Raw genomic sequence first — 21,949 nt, 5'->3', positions numbered from 1 at the left:
TATTCCTACAATACTTTGAAGTCACACTTTTGACACAGAGTTGCAAGCTTTTGCATATCCTTAGTTTCCAAACAGAATATTATTAAGTGCTTTCCCCTCTGTGACCCAAACCCAAACACCAATGCACTCTTTGCACAGGCCTACGCTTTGTCCTTTTCAACTGTGAGTGAAACTACAAGTAACAGCGACACGAGTGATTCATTATCAGCTCAAACAAAGCCGAGATAAATGTCGAATACTGATTTATGAGCCACTTCCTGGAGTTGGGACTAAAGCCTTCTAGACCTCTGCTTCAGTGGAGGACTTCAGCCACACCTGTATTTAACCTGGCACTAGAGCGTAGGCAGTGAGGCACGCGTGACATGTAAAACACAGGAACGTGGACCTGAGAAGGTTTTTCTATATGCTTGATTTGGACTGGGGAAATGGAGGTGCACGAGCATCTTTCTGTGAGACTTGGACTGTTTTAGTTCATATTTCTTCAAGTTCAACTTTTACAGAGACAATTGGAAGTGCTTTTGTGGATTAAGGTTGTCAAACTCAGACTTTTCTATTAGATTATTAGAATAGGGAGTGCTGTTGGTTAAGGTCACATGTAGTCCTAGTTCAGTTTCACGTTTGTTTGTTTTTTGTTTGGTTTATTTGCAAACGGGGGTAGACTACAAGCTCACATTGGCTGGATTTTTACTGCATAGTCTCACGCTGTGGTATGCAAACATATTTTGATGATACCCAGACAGGTATCAAGTGCTCCTGTTGGTTAAAACTCATCTGATCTTTGTTTGTCCTGGATTACATTTGTTTCAGGTTTTATGCATGAGTGGACCTTCAAGCTTTAATGTTTATTGTTGAGGTTTTATTTGAATTGAATTGAATTGAATTTGAATTGAATTTTGACAGCTTTGGTTTGTTTAGTTTCTGTAGTGGTACTTTGTGTGAGACGTTTGTAACTCCCCTCTGGATTAAACCAAGGAACTTAATTTCCTAAAATAATCTCAGAAAAATCTCAAGACAGTTTTACCATGGACCCCGACTTCACTGTATCTTGCGCCATGGATCAAGCCTCAGACCAAGATCCTTCGAATGAGATGTCCGAGTGGATGCCGAGCGGACACGGGTTGGTCTCGGGTCTGTTTGGGCTGAACTTGGTACTCCTGGGGGCCGCTCTTTTGGCGGGACGGGCGCTGACAGACCGGGACGTCCTGCACTGGGAGCCTCAGCTGCTGCTGTTGTTCCTGATGGCGCTCAGTGTGGTGTGGATGCTCTGGTTCCTCTTGTGCGACGCGAGGAGACCCGAGTCCATCCCTCACCGGGACCACCACGCCGGAGGAGTCACCGTCATGTGTAAGTACACACATGACAGGCTATATAATAACGTGGACATATCGTCCACGTTATGTAATATAATAACGCTATATAATAATGTGGACATATCAAGCAACTTCAAATCCTGTAGAAAAGATATTTCAGCTTTTAAGCATTGAAATAATGTGCTGGTCCTTAGTTTGGGGTGTTCTCTGCAGGTGGCAATAGGAATGACACTTGATTCAACAGTGAAAACATTTTTAGCTACTGTCATGTTAAAAAAAAAAAAGGTTAGAAATCTAGGAGTAATAATGGACTCAGACCTGAACTTAAACAGCCAAAGCAATAACATCAGCAGTTTTTACCATATGAAAAAGATCAGAGATATAGTGTTAAAACCAGACTTAGAGCCTTTGTCTCCAGCAGGTTCGACTACCTAACCAACGGCTGCTCGAGTCCTGACAAGAACCAGGAAATACATCCATATTAGTCCAGCGCTCCGGTCGCTGCACTGCTTTCGCTCAGAGAATAGACTTTAAAACAGCTCTGCTTGTGTACAAGTTTTTTCATTATGTACACGTCTCTGACATGTTTGAACCATATGAACCATTTCGGGTCCTGAGAACCTCAGGGGGGGGGGGTCTGATGGTGGTTCCCAGAGTCAATAACAAACACAGTGAGGCTGTGTTTCAGTTTCATGCAGCTAAAATCTGGAACAGTCTTCAGGAGGATGTGAGACATCCAGGCACAAAACTGTTATTTTTACCCATGCATATGACAACTGAAAGTATTTTATCTGCACTCTTGACTTTTTACTGTAATTGATGTTTATGTTAATGTTTTATGGATTAATTTAATCTGTTTTAAATTTTATGCAATTTTGAAGCACTTTGAATTGCCTTGTGCATAAGATAAGATAAGACAGCCTTTAATGATCTTACAATGGAGAAATTCACTTGTTACATTCAGCTCTCAGAAACACTCAGGGGGTGCAAGATAGACAGGAAATGTGCAAACAGTTAAATAGGAAATAGAGGTGTCTTGTATACAATGACTACCAAAAATGAATTGTGCTCTACAAATAAACTTGCCTTGCTAGCTCCATGAGGAACACACCTTTGCAAGGGAAGGGGAATCTTATTTGTATAGCACTCTTTACATGACACAAGCCACACAAAGGAAGGGGATTTTCATTTACTCCATAGCAGTGAAACTTTGAGCACAGAGATCTTGATTAATGTTCAGGTTTGACAGCACCTGTCTCTGTGTACTCAAAAAACCACAATGATTGAACATCATTATTGAGCATTGTGCCCAGAGTCAATGAGAATCGTTTGTCTGTAAAATTAAAGGCTCTGCATTTGATTTCTTTTGTTTAATAAAGGATGGACTGTTCTCACTTTCCTCATAGTATTTCTAAGATCCCAATTCTGTCACGGTAATGCAAACAACATGGGAACTCACTATCACATACATTTATGTGAAGTTTCCTGTAATTGGAAAGCCTGACATGGCCTGATGTACGAGATGCTATGTTTAAGTTGTTCATGTAGTGATCATTTACGTATTTACTGTCTTTTTGTCCCAGTGGTGCTGCTGTTGTTCGCGGGCCTCACGTTGCTCCTGTGTGTGTTCAGAGTGGGCCTCCTCGTCACCATGCGACACTGCAAACCAATGGACCAGGTCGTTTCACCTGTATTAGAGGCCGTCTTCATCTGTCTACAGGTGAAGTCAGTTCAAAAGAGAGAATTTAGATCTTCGTAAATGGTAACGTATTCCTTTAATCACATACCTTATCTTTTAGACTTACTTACTGTGGGCGCATTCGAAAGACTGCATTCACATCCACAAAGTTATCACAAGGTAAGTCTAATTCACTACCTGTTATTTTACCAATAGACTGCCTTAAAATAGCACACACATGGCTTTATTCAACAGATTAAACAAACTGATTTAAGTTATTACTTGGTGCTAATTTAATCATAGTTTGGCACAACTGAGCTCCGGTTTATTGCACATTTTGTTACATTTTTGGATCTAGAGCTGGTTTGATGGTGACTCTGTCCGCTGACCTGTTGTTGTGGCTCAACGCGGTCACTGATGACACTATTCACCAAGAGATCGAGTTGCAGAAAGAGGATGGACTCACACCTGGAAACTACACGCTCACTTTGGACATTTTTGACACATTTGGTACATTTATTTCATTATCATTATATTTCATACACTGAAAGAATGGAGACCAAAAGTCCTTCTTGATAGAATGATTCTTATTTCCATAGATCTTTCCAACTCGTCGTCTTGCCGCTGCAGCTCGAACGCCGCCTGTCTTGTTTTGCAAAAGGGCTTTGAGGTGCTGTACCCCTTCTCCATGGAGTTCTACCTCATGTCCGGGTGCATGGTTTACGTGATGTGGAAAAACGTCGCTCGGACTCTGAACTCTAAACATCCCCACGAAAACCACAAGCTCACTCTCAAAATCTTATTCAGCCGAGGGGTCATCTACGGGCTTGTGTTTGGGGGCGCTGTCCTAATCGCTGGGGTGACTGTCTTCATTCTGTACCAAGTTTGGGTGGGACAGTCCCATCTAAGGCTGACCGCTTTCCTGTTGTTCTATGGATATCATTTAGCGGTCATGCCGATAATGTCCCTCTGCTCGCTGGTGGGTTTGCTGGTGCATCGTTTTGAAAGGAGGGCGCATGAAGGGGGACACAACCCCACCCGGAGCCTGGATGTCCTGCTGTTGGCAGCCACTGCTTTGGGACAGCTCGCTTTGTCCTATTTTTCATTGGTGGCGGCGTTGGCGATCGGGACAGAGGGCATTTTGGGAGATCTGGACCTGTCCTACTCAGTGTTAGGTCTGTTGGAGCTGGTGCTACAGAATATATTTATAATCGAGGGGCTGCACAGACATCCAAGTCTCAGGAAGAAACCCAGAAGCACTGTGTTTAAGGTAAGATAGAGTAAAAAAAACTTTTACTCTTTCTCACTGCCACTTTTGTCTATATGACTAATAGTCCACAAAGGAGTCAACTTCCCACGTCGAGTAATAGAAAGAAGACAGTCATTTTGAGACAAGGGCAACTCTAGAGTCAGACAACACCTGTAGAACAAATTAGGGCGGTCTTACGGGGCCCAGGCTGTTGCATTGCCTCCTTAAAGGCTGACTCTAAGCTAGTGATTTTCCACAGCTTCTACAAAGAGGTCATATTAAGGTGGACAGAATTATGCTGCATGCTAAAAGTTAAACAAAGTTTAAAGATTTGTCTTTGTTTATTAGACCAAAGATGTTCATATGCCTTGTATTTATTGTTGTACTGTTTTATATTGCTCTGATGTGTTTTTGTATATATACAATTGCTTTGCCATTATTGCAGATTATTTTTCCTATAATTTTGTTTCATCCTCCTTTAGTATATTGTAAATTCAGACATTTGTGGGGAAAAAACACTGTGCAACTACAAAGTATTTGTATCAATTTCATAGACTCTCAGGCGAGTTTTCTAGCATTTCTGTTACAATGACCCTGAAACGTGACCCTGCAAGTTGTGAAATGTGCCGATACTAAACTGTGAAGAATCAAGATATTACGAATTTGTAAGAAAAGTTGCGAATCAGTTTGGACACAAGTAACAATGTAGTGGCTTCCTCTTTCATTGTTTGTTAAAAAAAAAAAGAAAATCAGACACAGGGCCTTTACATATTGCTTTAAATCTCTTCATCCCTGATTTGGATAATGACTCCGGAGTGAACGTACTAGGGCAATAAGTCTAGGTTTAGTCCTGGTTGGACATGCTTTAGTCCTGGTCTAATCTGGAGCGAGTTTAGTGCTGGTTTCACACTAGTTCAATCGTCATGTTAAATGTAAATCATTTGTAATGTTGATGGCTCGTTACAGATAAAATATTTGGTATTTTGGGGAATTCGTATTAGTAATTGGTCATTATTGCCTAATTTTGTACATTGTTTTAAATGCTCTATAAAAAAAATAACTTGAGGCTTGTTTTGGATAATAATCTTTATATATTCATGTTTTTCAGTTGAGGAAGAAATCAACAGTATCAGAAGAGAGGAAGACTGGAGTCTCATTGTTGGATGGAAACACAACAGCGCCACCTGCTGTTCCAAAACATAATGTTGAAAAGACTTGGACCAAAACAATCATTCAGGAAATCTGCGCTTTCCTTGTCCTCTCCAACATCATGGTGAGTTCCACACATCACGAAAGAATGACATCCACTTAAGTCAACAAGTCTAGCAACTATCTATCAAAACAGTGGCTCAAAACCCGCTCTTGTTGCAGTTGTGGATAATCCCGGCGTTCGGAGTGCACCCTCAGTTCGAGAACGGTTTGGGGAAGCAGTTTTTCGGATTCAGTTGCTGGTTCGTTTTGGTGAACGTGGGGCAGCCTCTCACCGTCTTCTACCGGATGCACTCGGTCGCGGCACTGATGGAACTGCTCGTCACCGCAAAATGAAGACAAAGTGGCCTGGTTTATCAGAGGAGCCCACGCTTTTTTTGCCTAGAGGTGGTATCTTTAACTGTGCCATCTATTGAAAGTAGTTAGTAGTTGCTAGAAAAATGAATTACAGCACATTTCTACACCCCGGATTCGAGTGGGCCAAATAAAAGCCTCTGAAAGTCCAAATTTTGCCACTATAATTAAGCATTATACTGGCACATCAATGGATAATTTGTGCAGTGCAGGCCTGGGTTGTAGTTTTAGAGACTTTTTCTAATATTCACAGTTCAGTCAACCAACAGTCTTCTCTCACTTTTGCCAATTTTATTTTTGAACATGATGTAGTGTAATATATAGTGAATAAGTATTGAGACCAACTCTTTTATGCTCAGTGTCAATAAACATACTTCTGTACGAGTTCTTTGGTAGTAAATACAGTCATTTCACATTTTTACCTAGAACTTCCTTACCACATATTTTCCTGTTCCTAAATTATTTACTCAAACGTGAATCTGTACAATGGCGGCTATATAGATGTGTAATACTGCATAAAGTATCGTACGTTTGATAACAGGAGACATCTGAATAAATAATATAATGATATGATGTAACAACTTAAATTAAAGGGCATCGACAAAGCCCAACTGATTTGACTTGAGCTGCAACATAAACCCTATTGAGGTGTCGGTCCGATGTGTATTTCATGTAAATACTCATCAAATATTGAAGAATTGCAATAAAGTCCAAGAAAACGCAGCGTCTTTGGCGTCAGATTGAATAAAGTCAAACCAGCGGATGTCGTCGTTGGTTCAGATCCTTTGGATTTCGAACAGTCGGATGTCGGTGTCGTACCAAATGGGAGGATCCACGTTTCTATGGCAACAAGAGAGAGGGTTTACTCAGGATCATCAGCAATTTTACTTTATTAATTTTAATAGGAGATCAATCTAATTCATGCTTTAATAATGTGTTTAATTTAGGTGTTTGTCTATTTTAATGTAGTTTAAACCTGGTTAAGTCCAATTTAGATCTATGTTAGACTGTTTTTAAAGGTCATATGACACATTAGACACATTTTTTACTTAAACATAGTTAACACAATTATATTTAAGATTTTGCTAAAAGATTGTACCCAGCTTTCTTTAGTTTTGTGTGATGTTTATAGTTTCACTTCCTTACTGGACACAGACAGGAAGTGACATAGATGAAGGCAAACAATTTTAAACTGCTGCCGTGCCAACCATGCTAGAATGTCAATGTGAAATGAGTCAAACTGCACTTGAACTTTTCCTTTATCTATGTCACTTCCTGTCAGCAGCTTTTCTGCTCAACCTTTCTTCATTAAAATTGTCATATGCACTTTAAACACATTTTCATCCTGAATTGATCTTGATCAAGGCCTGGTGGTTCTTGGATGGTCAAATTCTTTTAAGATGACAAAAAGCAAAAAAGCATTTATGGTGAATGTTACACTGGTGTATGAGTGAGCTAGGTGCCTTTGAGAGCCCAGTATATAAATGTACTGTATATTACAACATTAATAATATTTAGTAGGTCATATGTTGTGCCTCGTTTTGAAGCCTCTTACCGCAGATAAATGACGCCCCACATGTACGTGTGAAACCAGGCCGTGGTCCCAGTGTTCGCCTGGTATTTCCGGATCAGGATCGGATGGGGCACAGGGAGCAGACCGACCAGGGTCCCGTGCTGCAAAAACTGAAGGATCTCGGTCTCATCTGTCAAACCCCTGCAATAACAATGGTTATTCAAGGTATTATATTTACTTTTAGGTATTATATTTACTTCTTTAATAGCGTCCATACATTTGTTTTATAAGGAAAATTCAAAATTGCATCATAAATTAGAAAGTTTGAAAAAGAAGTGATCTGATACAATATAATGCAATGAGCTCAAACTACTGAAATTCATAAACAAATGCTGAAAGAGCTATTAAAAAGAAGGCACTATAAACATCTTACTTGTCGATGCAGATTTTCTCCACTTGAGGGACAAGAACTTGAAGCAGTCTCATGATGGTTTGCAGAGGGAGCTTGGATTTCCACGTCAAAGCCTTTAAAATTATAATTAAGTCATGACTTTACACTTAGTAAACCACAGTATAATGATGTGACAAACCCAGTCTGAGGTGGGAGTCCAGGCTGGACACGATGACACACTTGAGAGTCGACTCCGTGAAGCTTCTGATTCAACCTAAACAGAAAATAGATAAGAAACTCACTAGTATCAATGGGAGTTGTGAACACATCTCCCTCCAGGCGCTACATAACTTTACACTACAGTCAAATGCTAAAAAAGTCCATTTCATTGATGGGTCCATACCTCTGCGTCTCTCTCGGAGTTGGATTCGGTGTCACTGGCTGCGTTTGCTCCTCCCTCTGTCGTCTGGGGAACGGCTGATCTCGAGACAGACATCAACGTCCCGTCTGCACACACCTGTGACTTCTCTGTAATCTTATCTATACCTGAGGAAACAGAAACACTTCTCTGTTAATACTTAAAGGGACTATACAGAGTTTAAAAATAAGTATTTTCCTCCCCCTACATGTTCCAGCAATGTCCTTAGATGTAGAATGAGCCCAGACCTATTCACCACAACTGCCTCTAATCTCCTGCACTATCACTCACAAAGTTGTTACTTCGGGTCCGGGTCATGCTTAATATAGAAGGTGCAGTTACACGTATGACCTGAGGTGGCAGTAGTGAGTATAAAATGGCCAACTTGCATCTAGCTGCTTTAAGAGAGAAGAAAAATTCAACACTTGTTTGCTAATACTGTAGCAGCATGTCCATGCAGAAAACGCACAGTATAAACAAAGAAGGATTTCAGGCTCAGTACTTCTATTTTTATTTCACTGAATGTGCATTACAATGTATTTTACTCTATTACCATATATGAAAAACTATATTTCCAGACATAACCTACCCGGCATGGCCTCCAGACTGGCCTTAAACGTCCCTTGCTCTGGCGGGACGTCCTGTTTGAAGACGTCAGAGCTCTGCGTGTCCGTGGAGCTGGTTCGGCTGAGCTCCGGCCGCTTCTTCTTCTTCTTCTTCTGTAGAGCGCTGTTGATCGATACAGCGTCACACGGCAGGTTGGCAAGTTGGTGGAATATGGTTCTCTTACGAATGATGCAGTAGACGAGTTTACTGTTTCCTAAAAAGACACAGGATAGAAATTATAGTTTTGTATGGTTTTAGAGACAGTGATGCTGATGATGGATGCCCCAAACCCCCTCATTTATAGACTATACCAACCGTCAAACTGGTATTGAATGATGTTGTTGCAAACTTCTAGCAGGAAGAACACCAGGTGGTTGTTCTGTGGGGAGGAGAAGAGAAACCAAGGTGTGGAGAAGGCTTCCAGCAGGTGCAGCAGTTTGGAGGCGGCTACCATGGACAGGCTTTTCAGATACGGCGAGACTGAGGGAAAAAGACGAACATGAGATGAGCCACAAGAGGGCGATGCTGTACTGTATATTATTTCATCAAGGTGAAGGCATTCATCTTATTTGAGAAAAATAAAACAAATATGAGCTAAAAAATGATCAGAAGTATGATAATATTATTTTTGTGTCATCATCATGTATTCATCAACATTGTGGCACTTACTGTTGACGATGATGGTGAGTAGACAGTCGAAGAGCGGCTGCAGACGCTGGTGTCCACACGTCATTAATTTATGGAAAATCTAAGACAAGAGAAGCTGTTATCTTGCATCGTCTGAAGCTTGAATCAGTCCTGGTTTATCCCCAGTTACTATATGAAGAAGAATTTGTTTAATGATGGTTTAGACCTGGTTTAGTCTGTGTTTAAAGCAGTACTAATATTTTTTTCTTAAAGCAGAAGTAACTCAGCGGTCGTTCAGTCCTGTTTTCATTCTGGTTTAGTCGTCATTTGGTCCCGGTTCCGTCCTCACCACTATGAGCAGGTCGGCGTGAGTCCCGGTGAACACTGGGATGTCCATTGGGACTCGGAGGGTGTACGGTTTGTTCAAGCGGACCCCAAAGTTCCTCTCTCCACTGAGCAGCAGCAGAATGAATACTCCTAAGTGCACCAGACCCAGTTTAGCTAAACAAAAAAGAAAATAAATAAATACAAGAGCAATGCTGTATTTAAAATTGGCAGTATTGCATTTTCACTATATTATGTATTGGGTTGACAATTTGATCTCAATGATAACATTCAGAGATGGAAAGGGGAAAATAAGTAATTTACGTAAAACATGATTGCCTATTCTAACTAAAAGTAAAGGTCTGAATTAGATTAAAATAGAAATATCTGTATCTGCTTTGGAGACTCACTAACTGCCTTTGCAACATATTTCAAAATGATTATCTTACAGTGATCCGTTCTGGACTCATTCAAGTAGAAAAGTATCGGGACCAGGATCTCCAACACGTTGCTGCTTTTCAGGACAAAAAACAGAAACTTCTGCAACACAAAAGTATCAACATGTATTTAAGGCAACCTGTTGACCTTCTATTTTCCTCGTAAAATTAAGTGATTTTGACCTTGTTGATGTCACAGAGTTTCCAGAAAAGCACGAGCAGCTCTTGGTGGAACTGGATCTTTTTGGTCGAATGCGGGAGGTAGGTCTGAAGCAGAGGGTTGTTCAACAAACTGGACACGCCTTTGAGGATGAAACTAAAGTCCTGGAAGGAAACATGCAATATTTATCTGACTTATAGCCACCTCGTGTGAACAAAAAATTGCAGGAGTTGATCTAAGACATAACTGTGCAACTGAATACTGAGCTCTATGGCATGGACAGAGCATTTTACCATCTATAATCACTAGCAACACCTTTATAGGGTTGTGGTTTCAGCATGTATAGAGTATAATGAAGTTGTAAGAGCTTTAAAGAAGGGATATATTCATAAAGCTGCAGGTTTTCAGCTTTTGAAAAGGATTACTTTTCTAGGTACATACAGAGTTTAAAAATGTAAAAACTAAGTATTTTAATCCCCTTACATGTTACAGCTATGTCCTAATGAGTAAAATTAACCCAGACCTGTTCACCACAACTGCCTCTAAAATCTTGCATTGTCACTCAAAAAGTTGTTACTTTGGGTTGGAAGTGCCGTCATGCATGAGCTTAAAGGAATAGGCCACCGTTTTTACATACTGAGATATGTTCTTACCTTAGCTTTGATGAGTTCTTTCGGACCTGTCTGATCTTCACCCGTGCCTTCAGTCACGTAAACACAGCGCAGACGGCGTTAGCATTTAGCCTCTCCCTCTCTCCTCTATAGCTCCAAAACAGGTCAAGATAGAAGCTACCAAGCTCTTCCACGTTTTCCCTATTTAAATATTGTTACGTGAAGTGTTACACTACAAAGTATAATTACACAAAATTAAACAATGTGGATTTTCTAAGCGGATAAAAGGGGGAACTATATTGTAAGGCGTAATAATACCAGGAGTAGTTCGAAATCCACGCAGTAATCTTCACTTTACTGTGCGGATGCCAAATTACTCCTGGTATTATTACGCCTTACAATATAGTCCCCCCTTTTATCCGCTTAGAAAATCCACTTTGTCTAATTTTGTGTAATTATACTTTGTAGTGTAACACTTCACGTAACCATATTTAAATAGGGAAAACGTGGAAGAGCTTGGTAGCTTCTATCTTGACCAGTTTTGGAGCTATAGTGGAGAGAGGGAGAGGCTAAATGCTAACGCCGTCTGCGCTGTGTTTACATGACTGAAGGCACGGGTGAAGATCAGACAGGTCCTAAAGAACTCGTCAAAGCTAAGGTAAGAACATATCTCAGTATGTAAAAACGGTGGCCTATTCCTTTAATATAGAGACTACAGTTACACGTAAGACCTGAGGTGGCAGTAGTGAGCATAAAATGTCAAACTTGCATCTAGTCTCTTTAAACATGTAAATGAAGCAAATCCAGCAAATGCGGAGGCAAAATAGTCGATTTAAAAACTAAAATACCTCTTCTCTGTGAATCCTGGAGAGATAGTTCACAAACAGGTTCTCTGGTCCCGACATCTAAAGGGAGTATAGATAAAATAAAAGTTAAACAAGAAAGATAAAACGTTAGAAAGCTATTTTTATGTTGTTGAAAAATGTTATCTTATCACTTGCATAATGTGAGTTGCCTGGAAGTGTGGACTGTCTCAATTCCTATTTATACCACCCTTGCGTTCACTTTCTGTAAATACGCACTCCATTGAAGAGTGCGTAGTGTTTGCATTAAGACAGAACCAAATCGAACACAGCTCTTCACCTCTTGTTGCACTGTTGCGTTGGCTGCATTTGTGTCCAGAGCCTGCAGAGCTGAAGTTGCAGCTGTTCGCCCCTCGTGCTCCAGCGCCACGATGAGCACCTGAATGGCCTGCTCCACCAGTCGTTCCCGCTGGTCCGAAAACAGCAGGTGGTTGTAGGGAAAGCCCATCCCCACCGGGTCGTAGGCGCAGACCACGTTCAGGAGCGAGGTGAAGAGGGGCAGGGCGTGTCTGTAAAGAGAGATTAGACCTGGTTTAGTCTTAATTTATATCTGGATTTATATCTAGGCCTGATTTGGAACTTGTTTTAGTCTTGCTTTCACTCTACTAGCCTGGTCTTTTTAAGTCTTGGTCTACATGCCTGTTTTCTGAGGAGGCGAAGAAGGTGACCCACGGATTTAAGCTTTTCTTTTCGGACGTCGGGGGGAGATATATCGCTTCAGAAAAACAAGTCAGCAGCAACTTCAGCAGCTCTGTCCTAAAAACAATAGAAAGAATGGAATGAAACCAATCCCTTTCACTTCAGAACTCCCAGTAAATTGATAAAGATGGATTTGCAGACTGTTTTGTCCACACTACAGAGGACTTTTTCACCTGTTTTGGTCGTGGATGTAGTTCGCGGCAGGAGACTGAGCGAAGCCGACTCCTGCCTCCCAGATGAACTCACAGCTGTCTATAGACTGAATTTCCTTCGCCGAGTCCTAACAGGCAAAAACATAACATTGTTTGTTTCGATTACCTGCATTGAACAATTTTGGTCATCATTATTCTAAAACAGGAGCAAATCTAATCACAAATGGAAAAAAAAAACACAGAAACAGGCTTTTGATCTGCCTCACAGGAGCTCAACATGTGGTCAGTGTTGACACCTCCTTGTATCATGTGACTGACCTGACAGTTGCCTCTTGTCACACTATTTTAATAAGCTCCCCCTGCTGCTGCTCACTGATAATAATGTGACAGGGGCCTTGAACATGACTAAGTGCAGGGACGGGAAGAATTTACACGACAGGAACATCTAACAAAGAACTGAAGTCTGTAAAATACACATTTGGGAATACATGTATAACAAAACAGCATACGGTTGTCACATCAAAATACATTCCTTGAGTTTATCTCACCACGTCACAAGGAAACAAAGGAGAGCTCTCAAATATGTTGGATTATTAGTTTTAGGCATAAAACTAAGAACTCCTGAAACATTTATTGAAATTGAGTCAGTTTTTGCATATATTTGTAGGACAGTTAAGCAATCTTCTCTTCGTAAAGTGAAATGTAATGGAAAAAGCTAATGGCGATTTGGTTTTCTTAATGCTCCAATGACTGTTCCATGTCCTGAAGGGGTTTTAACTTGTCGGGGCTGTGGGAGGCTGGTTCTTAATGAGCTTTAGGCCAAACTCGCTCCACACTTCTCCGGTTTGTTTAATGCGGAGGGTAAGGCCGTTTCTCCTCTGCCCATTTGTCAAACACTCCACTCCTCTGGTCACACATTAACCAATCGGCTGCGGGGCTTAAGAACAAGACAAGTAGGCGAGGTAGTCTAGTTTCAATCCTCTCTCTATCCTCTCCTCTCACACTAAACAACTTCACGTCCACTTTTACAACATCCATTAATCTCCTCTTCAGTCCTTAATCAGAATTTCCAAACCATTTCCCTTTGTTGTACTCCTTTCCTGTCCTATCCTTATCACTGGAACTGGTCAACCTAGCAAGTACACAGCAAAAAAAGTAAAGTAATCTATTGACATAAGTACATTTGCTCTGATTTGAGTAACTAATTTCATGAAATCAGTCCATAAGGTAATTTATTTTACAATTAAAGCAGTACCAAGTAACTTTCATCTCCCCGGTGTCTCTGGCCAGAAAACCACACATCGCTGCCCACGAGTCGGAGGCCCCAATACACAAAAAGAAGAAGCTAGCAGGCTAACGGGCAAAGCTAACTGAGGGCTAGCACCAGTTAAACAGTATTTACAGCCAAGTTTGAGAGAAAAAAATTAAAAATTGGATGTACAATATCCCTCTCTCCCTTTATCTTTTCTGTCAGCGTAGTATTTACTCTCACGGACAATTAATGAGAAAAAAACGCAACATGCTACGACACCTACAGTGGCACTTATGGCCTCTAGGGGCATGAGTTACTTAGTAGTGCTTTAAGAAAAAATCATTAGATTAAAAAATAAATAAATATCAGTGTAAAAACGTAATGAAAAATGTGTTACTCAAATCAGGAACAAATCTACCGGTACTTATTTAGATACATTTTTATAATTTAACATGTCAACTCCTACCAAGACATCATTTAAACCTAGACTAATTCTAAGACACCACAACAGGCTAATCCTGGCAACTAACAAGAGATGAGCCCTGGGGCATTGCATTTATGTCACTCACTGCACTTGACGGGTTCCCCCAGTGGAGTAGTGTCCCATTTGCACAAGGACAATTAAGTACCTTACCCCATGTCATGTGGAAGTACAATATTACCATGCACAATTGAGGCTTAAAGGGACTATACAGAGTTTAGAAATATTAAAATGTAAGTATTTTCCTCCCCCTACATGTTCCAGCCATGTCCTAATGTGTAGAATGAGTTCAGACCTGTTCACCACAACTGCCTCTAAAATCCTGCACTGTCACTCAAAAAGGTGTTACTTCGGGTCCATATTGCCGTCATGCACAAGCTTAATATATCACCTGCAGTTACACGTATGCCCTGAGGTGGCAGTAATGAGTATAAAATGGCCAACCTGCATCTAGCCCCTTTATATAAAAACATTATTTTGGGTACCTGAGAATTTGAAAATTTAAAATAATGTTCATATAGTTGGTCAGATTTGGTACAGGCCTGGAGTGTCCTCACAAAGCAGAAGTGGCCGTGACCCATTACAAAACTTTTAGCTAACAAATGGCGCCATGAAGAACACACTTCGAGTAATGAACTGCTCAGAAAAGATGATAGTGGAGTGCAGGCTTTAAAGTTGTAGTGGGACAGTATTGTGTTGATTCTGTGGCGCAAACAAAAATGCTAAAAATACACATTGATTTTGCATTGTATATCTCCTTTATATTGCGCAATATTAGTTTAATATAAACACTACATGACCATATTTGCTACAAAAGCTCCACTAAGGATTTCGTGGACTCACGGGTGCGTTCTTGTCGTGGCTGTTAACGGTGAAGTTGGGGCAGAAGAGCAGATCAGCGATGGAGAGGAGCAGAGACTCAGCCAGAGGGCGACACTGGTTTTCCTCTTCTTCTTCTTCATCCAGATGCTGCAGCAGAAATTTGAAAAGTTTGCCAAAGTAGGATTGCGTGGAATCAATTTGTTTTCTCAAAGTTATAACTTCATGACATTTCTTGGCTCTGCCCAAATAGACATTTCTGTTCCATCACTCTTGTCTCATCCATTTCCTGGTCTCTTGTCTCTCAGCTGCAAAGTGTCAAGTTTCTAAACGGTTTGGGACCTCGGTCTGAACACTGCCCACATTGTGAGCGCCACTCAGCCCCCTCCGCACGGTCTCAACCAGAACTGAACCAGGACTGGACCAGGATGGATCAAATGTCTCCTAATTAAAGTGTGGGACTCAGGTGCAGGTGGAAAACACGCATCTGACATTTGGAGATAAAAAAAACATTAGTATTAGAGTGAAAGCAGAACTACTGTTACTTACTGGAGACTGTATAGTGTCAGCTAATGCATGGAGGCAACTCTAGTAGCAGTAACTTAAATGTAGTTTGACTAAGTAAAAGGAATTACTTATTTATGTCTTGAAAGTGTAAAAGTAATTTTATTTGAAAAAATAAAAATAAAAAAATAAAAATGGGAACATGACTAATCTGTGGCTGCATTAACAAATCTAATATTGATTTTGCTGGTAACATTTGTAAATTATATATTTACAATTGAAAACACCTGAATCTCATGTAAAAGTATTTAAAGAGGGGGTATTATGTATCACATAGGACCAGTCTATAGCACACTACAATGATGACGAAACCTTCTGTTGGTCTGTAAATGCAGTAAATTAGAATAACTGCCTTGTATAAAATTGCTCTCTCAAAATGGCTGTAGCGAATGTCTTGAAATAGGCCTCTGTCTCTTTAAGAACCTCTGACCCTTTCCGACACGCCCCCTCCACACGCTGTCTGTGGCATCAGTGGGGAGAGGGTTCTGCTGAGGAGCAGTGGTTGGTTACTCGGCTGGTGACGAAAGCTCGGAGGCGTCTCCAGGAGGTGGGGGCGTTCCTAGGAGGACTCAGGCAAACCTATCCCTAAAATGGCTGCCATCAGTTTTTAGAGTTTTTACAGATTACTCAAAAATACTTGAATGTGCCAAGGTAACACTTCAGGCATGTTTTTAATGAGGGAATGACATAATAACATGATGTAAAGCTTGAAAAAGTCAATTTTGCATAATACCCCCCCCTTTAAATGTGGATTTTTTTTTTTTTTTTGTTCATCAGTACACCCACTTCCTGCCTGTGTGTTATGCCTATTGAGAGTTAGCTGTAGGGCTGCAGTGAATGGTGTATAAAAATTAGAATTAAAAAAAATATATATATATTACACACCGCTAAAGTGGCATCGCTTGAGGATATGTCGATGGAGTAAACTTAAAGTGGATGTTTGTTGGAGGCTCTTGGCGCTAATTCTGCTTCTAATTGGAAGAGACACAGCCGGATATTTATGAGATTTTCAATGTTCAAAACACGACAGACCCTTTAAAAACAAAGGAAGTTTTCATAAAAAATACACAATTTTCATGTAATTTTTGCTCTATTTGAGTCTGTCGATCGATTAGTTGTTTCAGCCCTTGTTTAGCTGCACTGTATCTTGCTGAAATGAATACATACTAAAACAGTACATGGCAGAAAACATGCAGCCTTTATTGTTTTCTAAATGCAGGGTGGGGTCGTGTGTGAACTTCCTTGTTTGAAAAAGAGGTGGTGATGTTAAGGAGGGTCACAGCCGAGTGGATGGGAGGTTTGTGTCCATACCAGTTTCAGTCACAAACATGCTGTCGACAAGGAAGCCGTGTGCTTTTGCCGTAAAGGCGTATTTTTCTAACAGCCACTCTGTCAAACTATCACTTCAAAATCCCCCTGTGAGGCCGTTGCTCCTGATCACAAATCAATTTTTACCCAGGCTGTCTTTATTTTTTTGTAGAGACACACAGCAACAGAGTGTAACAGAATTACATAATGGGAAAAAAAGGCTTTGCCAACGTAACCCGGACTAAACAAAAATAAAAATATCCAAACCAATATGATTTCTGACCCAAACAATGTGTAGTTACTGACCATTGACAAAAAAATGAAATCAGGAAATTGTGCAAACTTTCACTATGGCATGTTTTCCTGCTTTTCCGTTCTCAAACCAAGCATCCTGTTTAAAAAGTCTAAGCCTTTCCACAATACAGTCAATGAGCCTATTGTTCATCTCACCGTTCGCTCTGTGCATTTGGTCTTTGCTCTTTGACAGATCTTACTTGTGAAGTTCCTGGGACGGTGGACCAGAAGAACCCTCTCCAGTCGGGATCCTCAAAGATGTAGGGCAGGATCCGGGTCAGTAAACGAGTGCAGTTCAGAACGATCTCTCTCTCCCTCTCCGTCTGGACACCGCTTGAAGCACCCTGCACCAACTTGTCCATAGCCTAAGTAAAAAAATAAGAAGAGAAATTTAGATGTAACAAATGTCAGTAGAGCTCTGAAAAATGACGAAAATAAATGAATTAACACGGCTTTTACGAATGTAGATAAGACAGACCTTTTAATCAAACCTCAGATTAGACCACACGTGAAAGTTTCTCACACTCGTACTACATTTCACACAAACCCCATGAGGACAATAAACAGGAAAATATATAAAAGAATGATGTATTGAGCCACAAAGGTTATTTCAATTGATTGTTTTACTCAATAAAAAGTGTGTTGTCATTTTTACAATCCAGCTGCCTCTTTGCGATGTGTGTTTTGAGGACCAGTTAAAGAGTGGGAAAATCAAACGCTGCATTCCTCTCTCTGTTTGTGTCTCCGGGACGAGTAGTAGCAAAGACCATTCACTTTATATGGCATGGACAGTGGTATGTATAAGTCTTAATATTTCTGTCAATATCAGATAATGGTACTTTTGTTTACTTTGTCCAAGTTCAATTTCAATGCAGTGTAATGACCTCTTTCCATTATCTTCATCTATCTCCATATTACAAAATGGACTGAAAGTAAATATGAATTGCATGTTTTTACCTTGTAGCAGAGGGTTGCCAGGTTGGACGGTGATTCCTCTCTCAGGGCTCTGATCTCAGCGGCCGGGACCAGAGCGAACACATCCTGGACCGTGGTGGAAGTCTCGCACCAAAACTGGTCCCAAAACGCATCGTCTGAGGCCTCCACAGGCTGGAAAGAATAATGCTGAGTAATCTGATCCAGAACTGACTGAGTTATGTGTGAGGATTTGAACTATTTGTCTATCTAATTAACTTTCTGCCAAGGTATCACTCACAAGTACTCCGAAATTCTAATGCCTTGAAAAGACACAAGCTCAAATTTAGCCCACACACAACTAAAAATAAAACTTAAAGGAACAGGCCACCATTTTTCCATACTGAGATATGTTCTTACCTGAGCTTAGACGAGTTGATGCGTACATGTCTGGTTTTTGTGGGTGCCCTCAGTCACGCAAAACGACCAAAGATGTTATTAGCATTTGGCCTCTACCAGTATATTCCTATGGCTCCAAGCGGGGGTGGAGTTGGAAGCTACCATGCTCTTTCACAGGCACAAAGACCAGACAGGTACATATCAACTTGCCTAAACTCAGGAAAGAACATATCACAGTATGGAAGAACTGTGTGCCCTCAGTCACGCAAAATGACCAAAGATGTTGATAGCATTTGGCCTCTCCCAGTATATTCCTATGGCTCCAAACGGGGGTGGAGTTGGAAGCTACCAAGCTCTTCCATGGGCACACACAAAGACCAGACAGGCAGTGACGTGCACAGACATTTTGAGGGGCAGGTGCTCAACCAAGACAAAAGGGCACCCCTGCAAGAAAAAGAAGTGATTTTTCTTTAACTAGTGACACTAACAGACCATTGATTAACACAGCAACATAAAATGTCCAATTATGTGGACCTATTAATAAACTAGATAGACTTTAGAGGACGATGTAGGACTATCACAAGGCTCTGCACTTAATATTAGCACAAATACAAATAAAATACGCCACATGGAAAGGTACTATAGCCTACACTTAAAACATCTGGTTTGTCAATATCATTGCTTTGTCCATGTCAAAAATATCTTGAATAACAATAATCCTCCCACAGATGCACAGTGTCCAGAACCCAGGCACCTCCTCACCCTTCTCTCTCCTCTGTCTCCTTACCTCAGCTCACTCTGCTCTGGCCCTGGTCTACGCTCAGCCCTGACTTAGTCTGAGTAATATAGCTCATTTTAAGATAATTTCATAGCGCGACAAACAGAACCGCTAAAGTGACTGACTTCTTACCGCTGACACGGTTCCGACGCGCGGTGCTGACGTCCTCGCCCCGACGGCCCTTTTGTTTCCTTTCCCCTTAATTATCCCGTCATGTCGCGCTGGGTCGTTTATAAAGTTATCGAATTTACTTCGTTTACTTTACTCCCGCGTCTTAGACGGGCTGTACCATCTTACGGGGAAACGCGGGGACGGCACAGCTGCCCTTCTGGGATCAGGAGCGTCAGCACCGCCGCGGCTCGAGAGGCAGAGGAGGAATGAAGTGCGATTTGAAGTTGTTGAACATTAAAACTGTATTTTCAGTACCTGTGGGCTTAGTAGGGCATATATCTAACAACAATAATGGATGAATGAAATAACACTTAATATTGGGGAGAGAAAAAAACAGGTCGGGAGGAGGGCACTTAAAGGGCACAGGGCAAAGGGGCAGGTGCTTGAGCACCACCTGGGCTCTATCTGTGCACGTCCCTGCAGACAGGTACATACAGTATTAACTCGTCTAAGCTCAGGTAAGAACATACCTCAGTGTGGAAAAACGGTGGTCAGTTCCTTTAAGCGTCATCTTACTTAGAATCAAGAGGACAGACTTGTTTAAGTTTGTTTAACCAATGCAACATGACAAAATAATCCTTTACTGCCTAAGTAAACAGTGGCTGATCTTGGCTCCACCTTTAATTCACCTGCTGCCAAAAACACTCGTTACAAAATAAAGCTATACCTTTTTGTACAAGTAATTTATAACATTTTGCTACTGTCCTTTATTTAACTAAAAGGTGACACTGAAATTTCCAAACACTTTACATATCCCTGTGCGAAATTACATGCTATGAATTTATGCACGAGAAACTAAACAATAAGCAATTTAAAATGTGTGAAAATGGTTGTCGCTAACATTATTCAGCTAAATTACACGTTTTTTCCTCACTCCTGAGCTGGTGTTTGTTGCCTTTTTACGCTACCATCTGTTACACACTTGACCGCGCACTGGCAACATCGCACAATCTTAACTTTCCACCGCTGTAACATCCTGCTTTCACGTGAGTTCGTTCCCACTTTCTGACCTGAGTTTTAGTGGTGAGTTGGATCACGGCTTTCCTGAAGTGAAGTTTGGAGTCTCCGCTGCCCATTTCTGGTGTTTTATCCTCGGGGAAGAAAAAGAGCCAGAGACGCTGGGGGGGGAAGCACACGTTTGGTTATCTGTCTCTCTCCACATCCACACGCTCCTGACAGCGGGCAGTTCAGGGGCAGTGCGGAAAACATCTTGTCACGTTTGGGTAAAAAAGAAAAGAAAAATAAACTTCATTCAGCACTTAAAAATAATTTCCAGCAAATATAGGCACGCAAAATTAAAACAACGTAGTTTTGCTTTTACACAAGTGACAAGGTGCGTATTAGCGCATTCAAACAGTTACGCAAGTTACGCAGATAGAAAACACATTTACATTTTTGGCAAATTTTCTTGCTTAACTATAATTTACTGATTGCTTATTGTGAGTAATAAAAAAGGTAAAAGCCGCATAAGTACCCTAACAAAAAGACAATTCCAAGTTATAGTGATATTATGGATTAATTAAGTGTAAATGGCTACTTTCCCAGGGTTCTTCAAGGCCTCACCAGGATCCCAAGCTACATCCGGGATTCACCACCTGTGATGCTCGTGCGCGCCTTGTAATGTTTACATTTTAAGCTTTTTCTATGGCATTGTGTTGTAATTTTAGAGGAATATATTCTTACATTACAGCTAATTACAAGAGGGTTGTGTCAGTTTACTCTTTTGTAAATCCAAACCAGTGATTAAACAGCATAAATCATATTTCCTCTTAAATTAGTTTGGCTTCCATGACTTAAAACAACAAGAAAAGATTGCTATTTTTTCCCCCACCAAGTGAGAAAATTCACGGGGTTTGCAGGCTCGTATTTCCTTGTTTGGCCTCTAGAGGGCGACGTGTCTACATAACTATGCAGTTGTTGATGCTCATGCAAACTGGATATTTTGTGTCTATTCTAAACAACACTAGGTGAGTGCTTGTGTTGTCTTTGAGTTGTTAAACTAAATAAGTGTTATACAGCCCAGTATTTCTTTATTTCATTTTACTGACAGGTTAGAAAAGTAGGAGATAAAATATGTTCTGGGCATACTTTCTAATCTAGATGTATAGCTTTAAACAGTTTTACTTACATATGACTATGGTTTGAATGCTTTTTAAAATCTGACTTAATTAGATGGATAACATCAGTTGCATAATTTTCATTTTATTTCAGCGTTTGCCTTCATCCATGTCACTTCCTGTAAAATAAGGAAGTGAAACAATAAACATCGCAAAAATGGCCAAATTAAAGAAAACTGGGTACAATCTTTAGCAAAATCTTAAATGTAATTGTGTTGACTATGTTTTAGCAAATATTTTATCTGATGTGTCA

General features: G+C 40.7%; 2 protein-coding genes across 2 annotated transcripts; one reads left to right on the top strand and one right to left on the bottom strand.

The window, feature by feature from the left end:
- Window positions 1-1,022: 1,022 nt before the first annotated feature.
- On the top strand, window positions 1,023-5,881 carry LOC306978991 (proton channel OTOP3-like; the record flags this gene model as incomplete). Its single annotated transcript, XM_079577748.1, has 7 exons — window positions 1,023-1,344; window positions 2,894-3,030; window positions 3,110-3,168; window positions 3,347-3,498; window positions 3,588-4,258; window positions 5,346-5,510; window positions 5,609-5,881. The coding sequence occupies 7 exons, from the start codon at window positions 1,023-1,025 to the stop codon at window positions 5,780-5,782; spliced, it is 1,680 nt and encodes a 559-aa protein (XP_079433874.1). The 3' UTR covers window positions 5,783-5,881.
- A 579-nt stretch (window positions 5,882-6,460) lies between these two features.
- LOC306978661 (protein HID1-like) lies at window positions 6,461-20,669 on the bottom strand. The gene is made up of 19 exons (XM_079577317.1): window positions 20,590-20,669; window positions 18,277-18,426; window positions 17,520-17,684; window positions 15,178-15,303; window positions 12,623-12,729; window positions 12,390-12,506; window positions 12,031-12,259; window positions 11,736-11,792; window positions 10,300-10,440; window positions 10,129-10,219; window positions 9,705-9,856; window positions 9,398-9,476; window positions 9,044-9,208; window positions 8,712-8,942; window positions 8,108-8,250; window positions 7,904-7,978; window positions 7,747-7,838; window positions 7,356-7,514; window positions 6,461-6,640 (listed from the first exon to the last, which is right to left on the bottom strand). Exons 1-19 carry the CDS (start codon window positions 20,653-20,655, stop codon window positions 6,577-6,579), a joined length of 2,409 nt encoding a protein of 802 aa, XP_079433443.1. The 5' UTR covers window positions 20,656-20,669; the 3' UTR covers window positions 6,461-6,576.
- Window positions 20,670-21,949: the final 1,280 nt, after the last annotated feature.

This window comes from Gobius niger, assembly GCF_951799975.1.
Source record: "Gobius niger genome assembly, chromosome: 19".
In the NCBI taxonomy this organism is placed as follows: Eukaryota; Metazoa; Chordata; class Actinopteri; order Gobiiformes; family Gobiidae; genus Gobius; species Gobius niger.
The sequence above is the reverse complement of the archived record's forward strand: the minus strand, read 5'-3'. Positions and strand labels throughout refer to the sequence as shown.

Coding starts and splice junctions, on each gene's coding strand:
- LOC306978661 (XM_079577317.1), bottom strand. CDS start 20,655: ATGGGCAGCGGAGACTCCAAACTTCACTTCAGGAAAGCCGTGATCCAA. Junction 17,685..18,276: donor TGGCAACCCTCTGCTACAAG/GTAAAAACATGC, acceptor TTTTTTACTTAG/GCTATGGACAAGTTGGTGCA. Junction 9,857..10,128: donor TGAGTCCAGAACGGATCACT/GTAAGATAATCA, acceptor TTTTTTGTTTAG/CTAAACTGGGTCTGGTGCAC.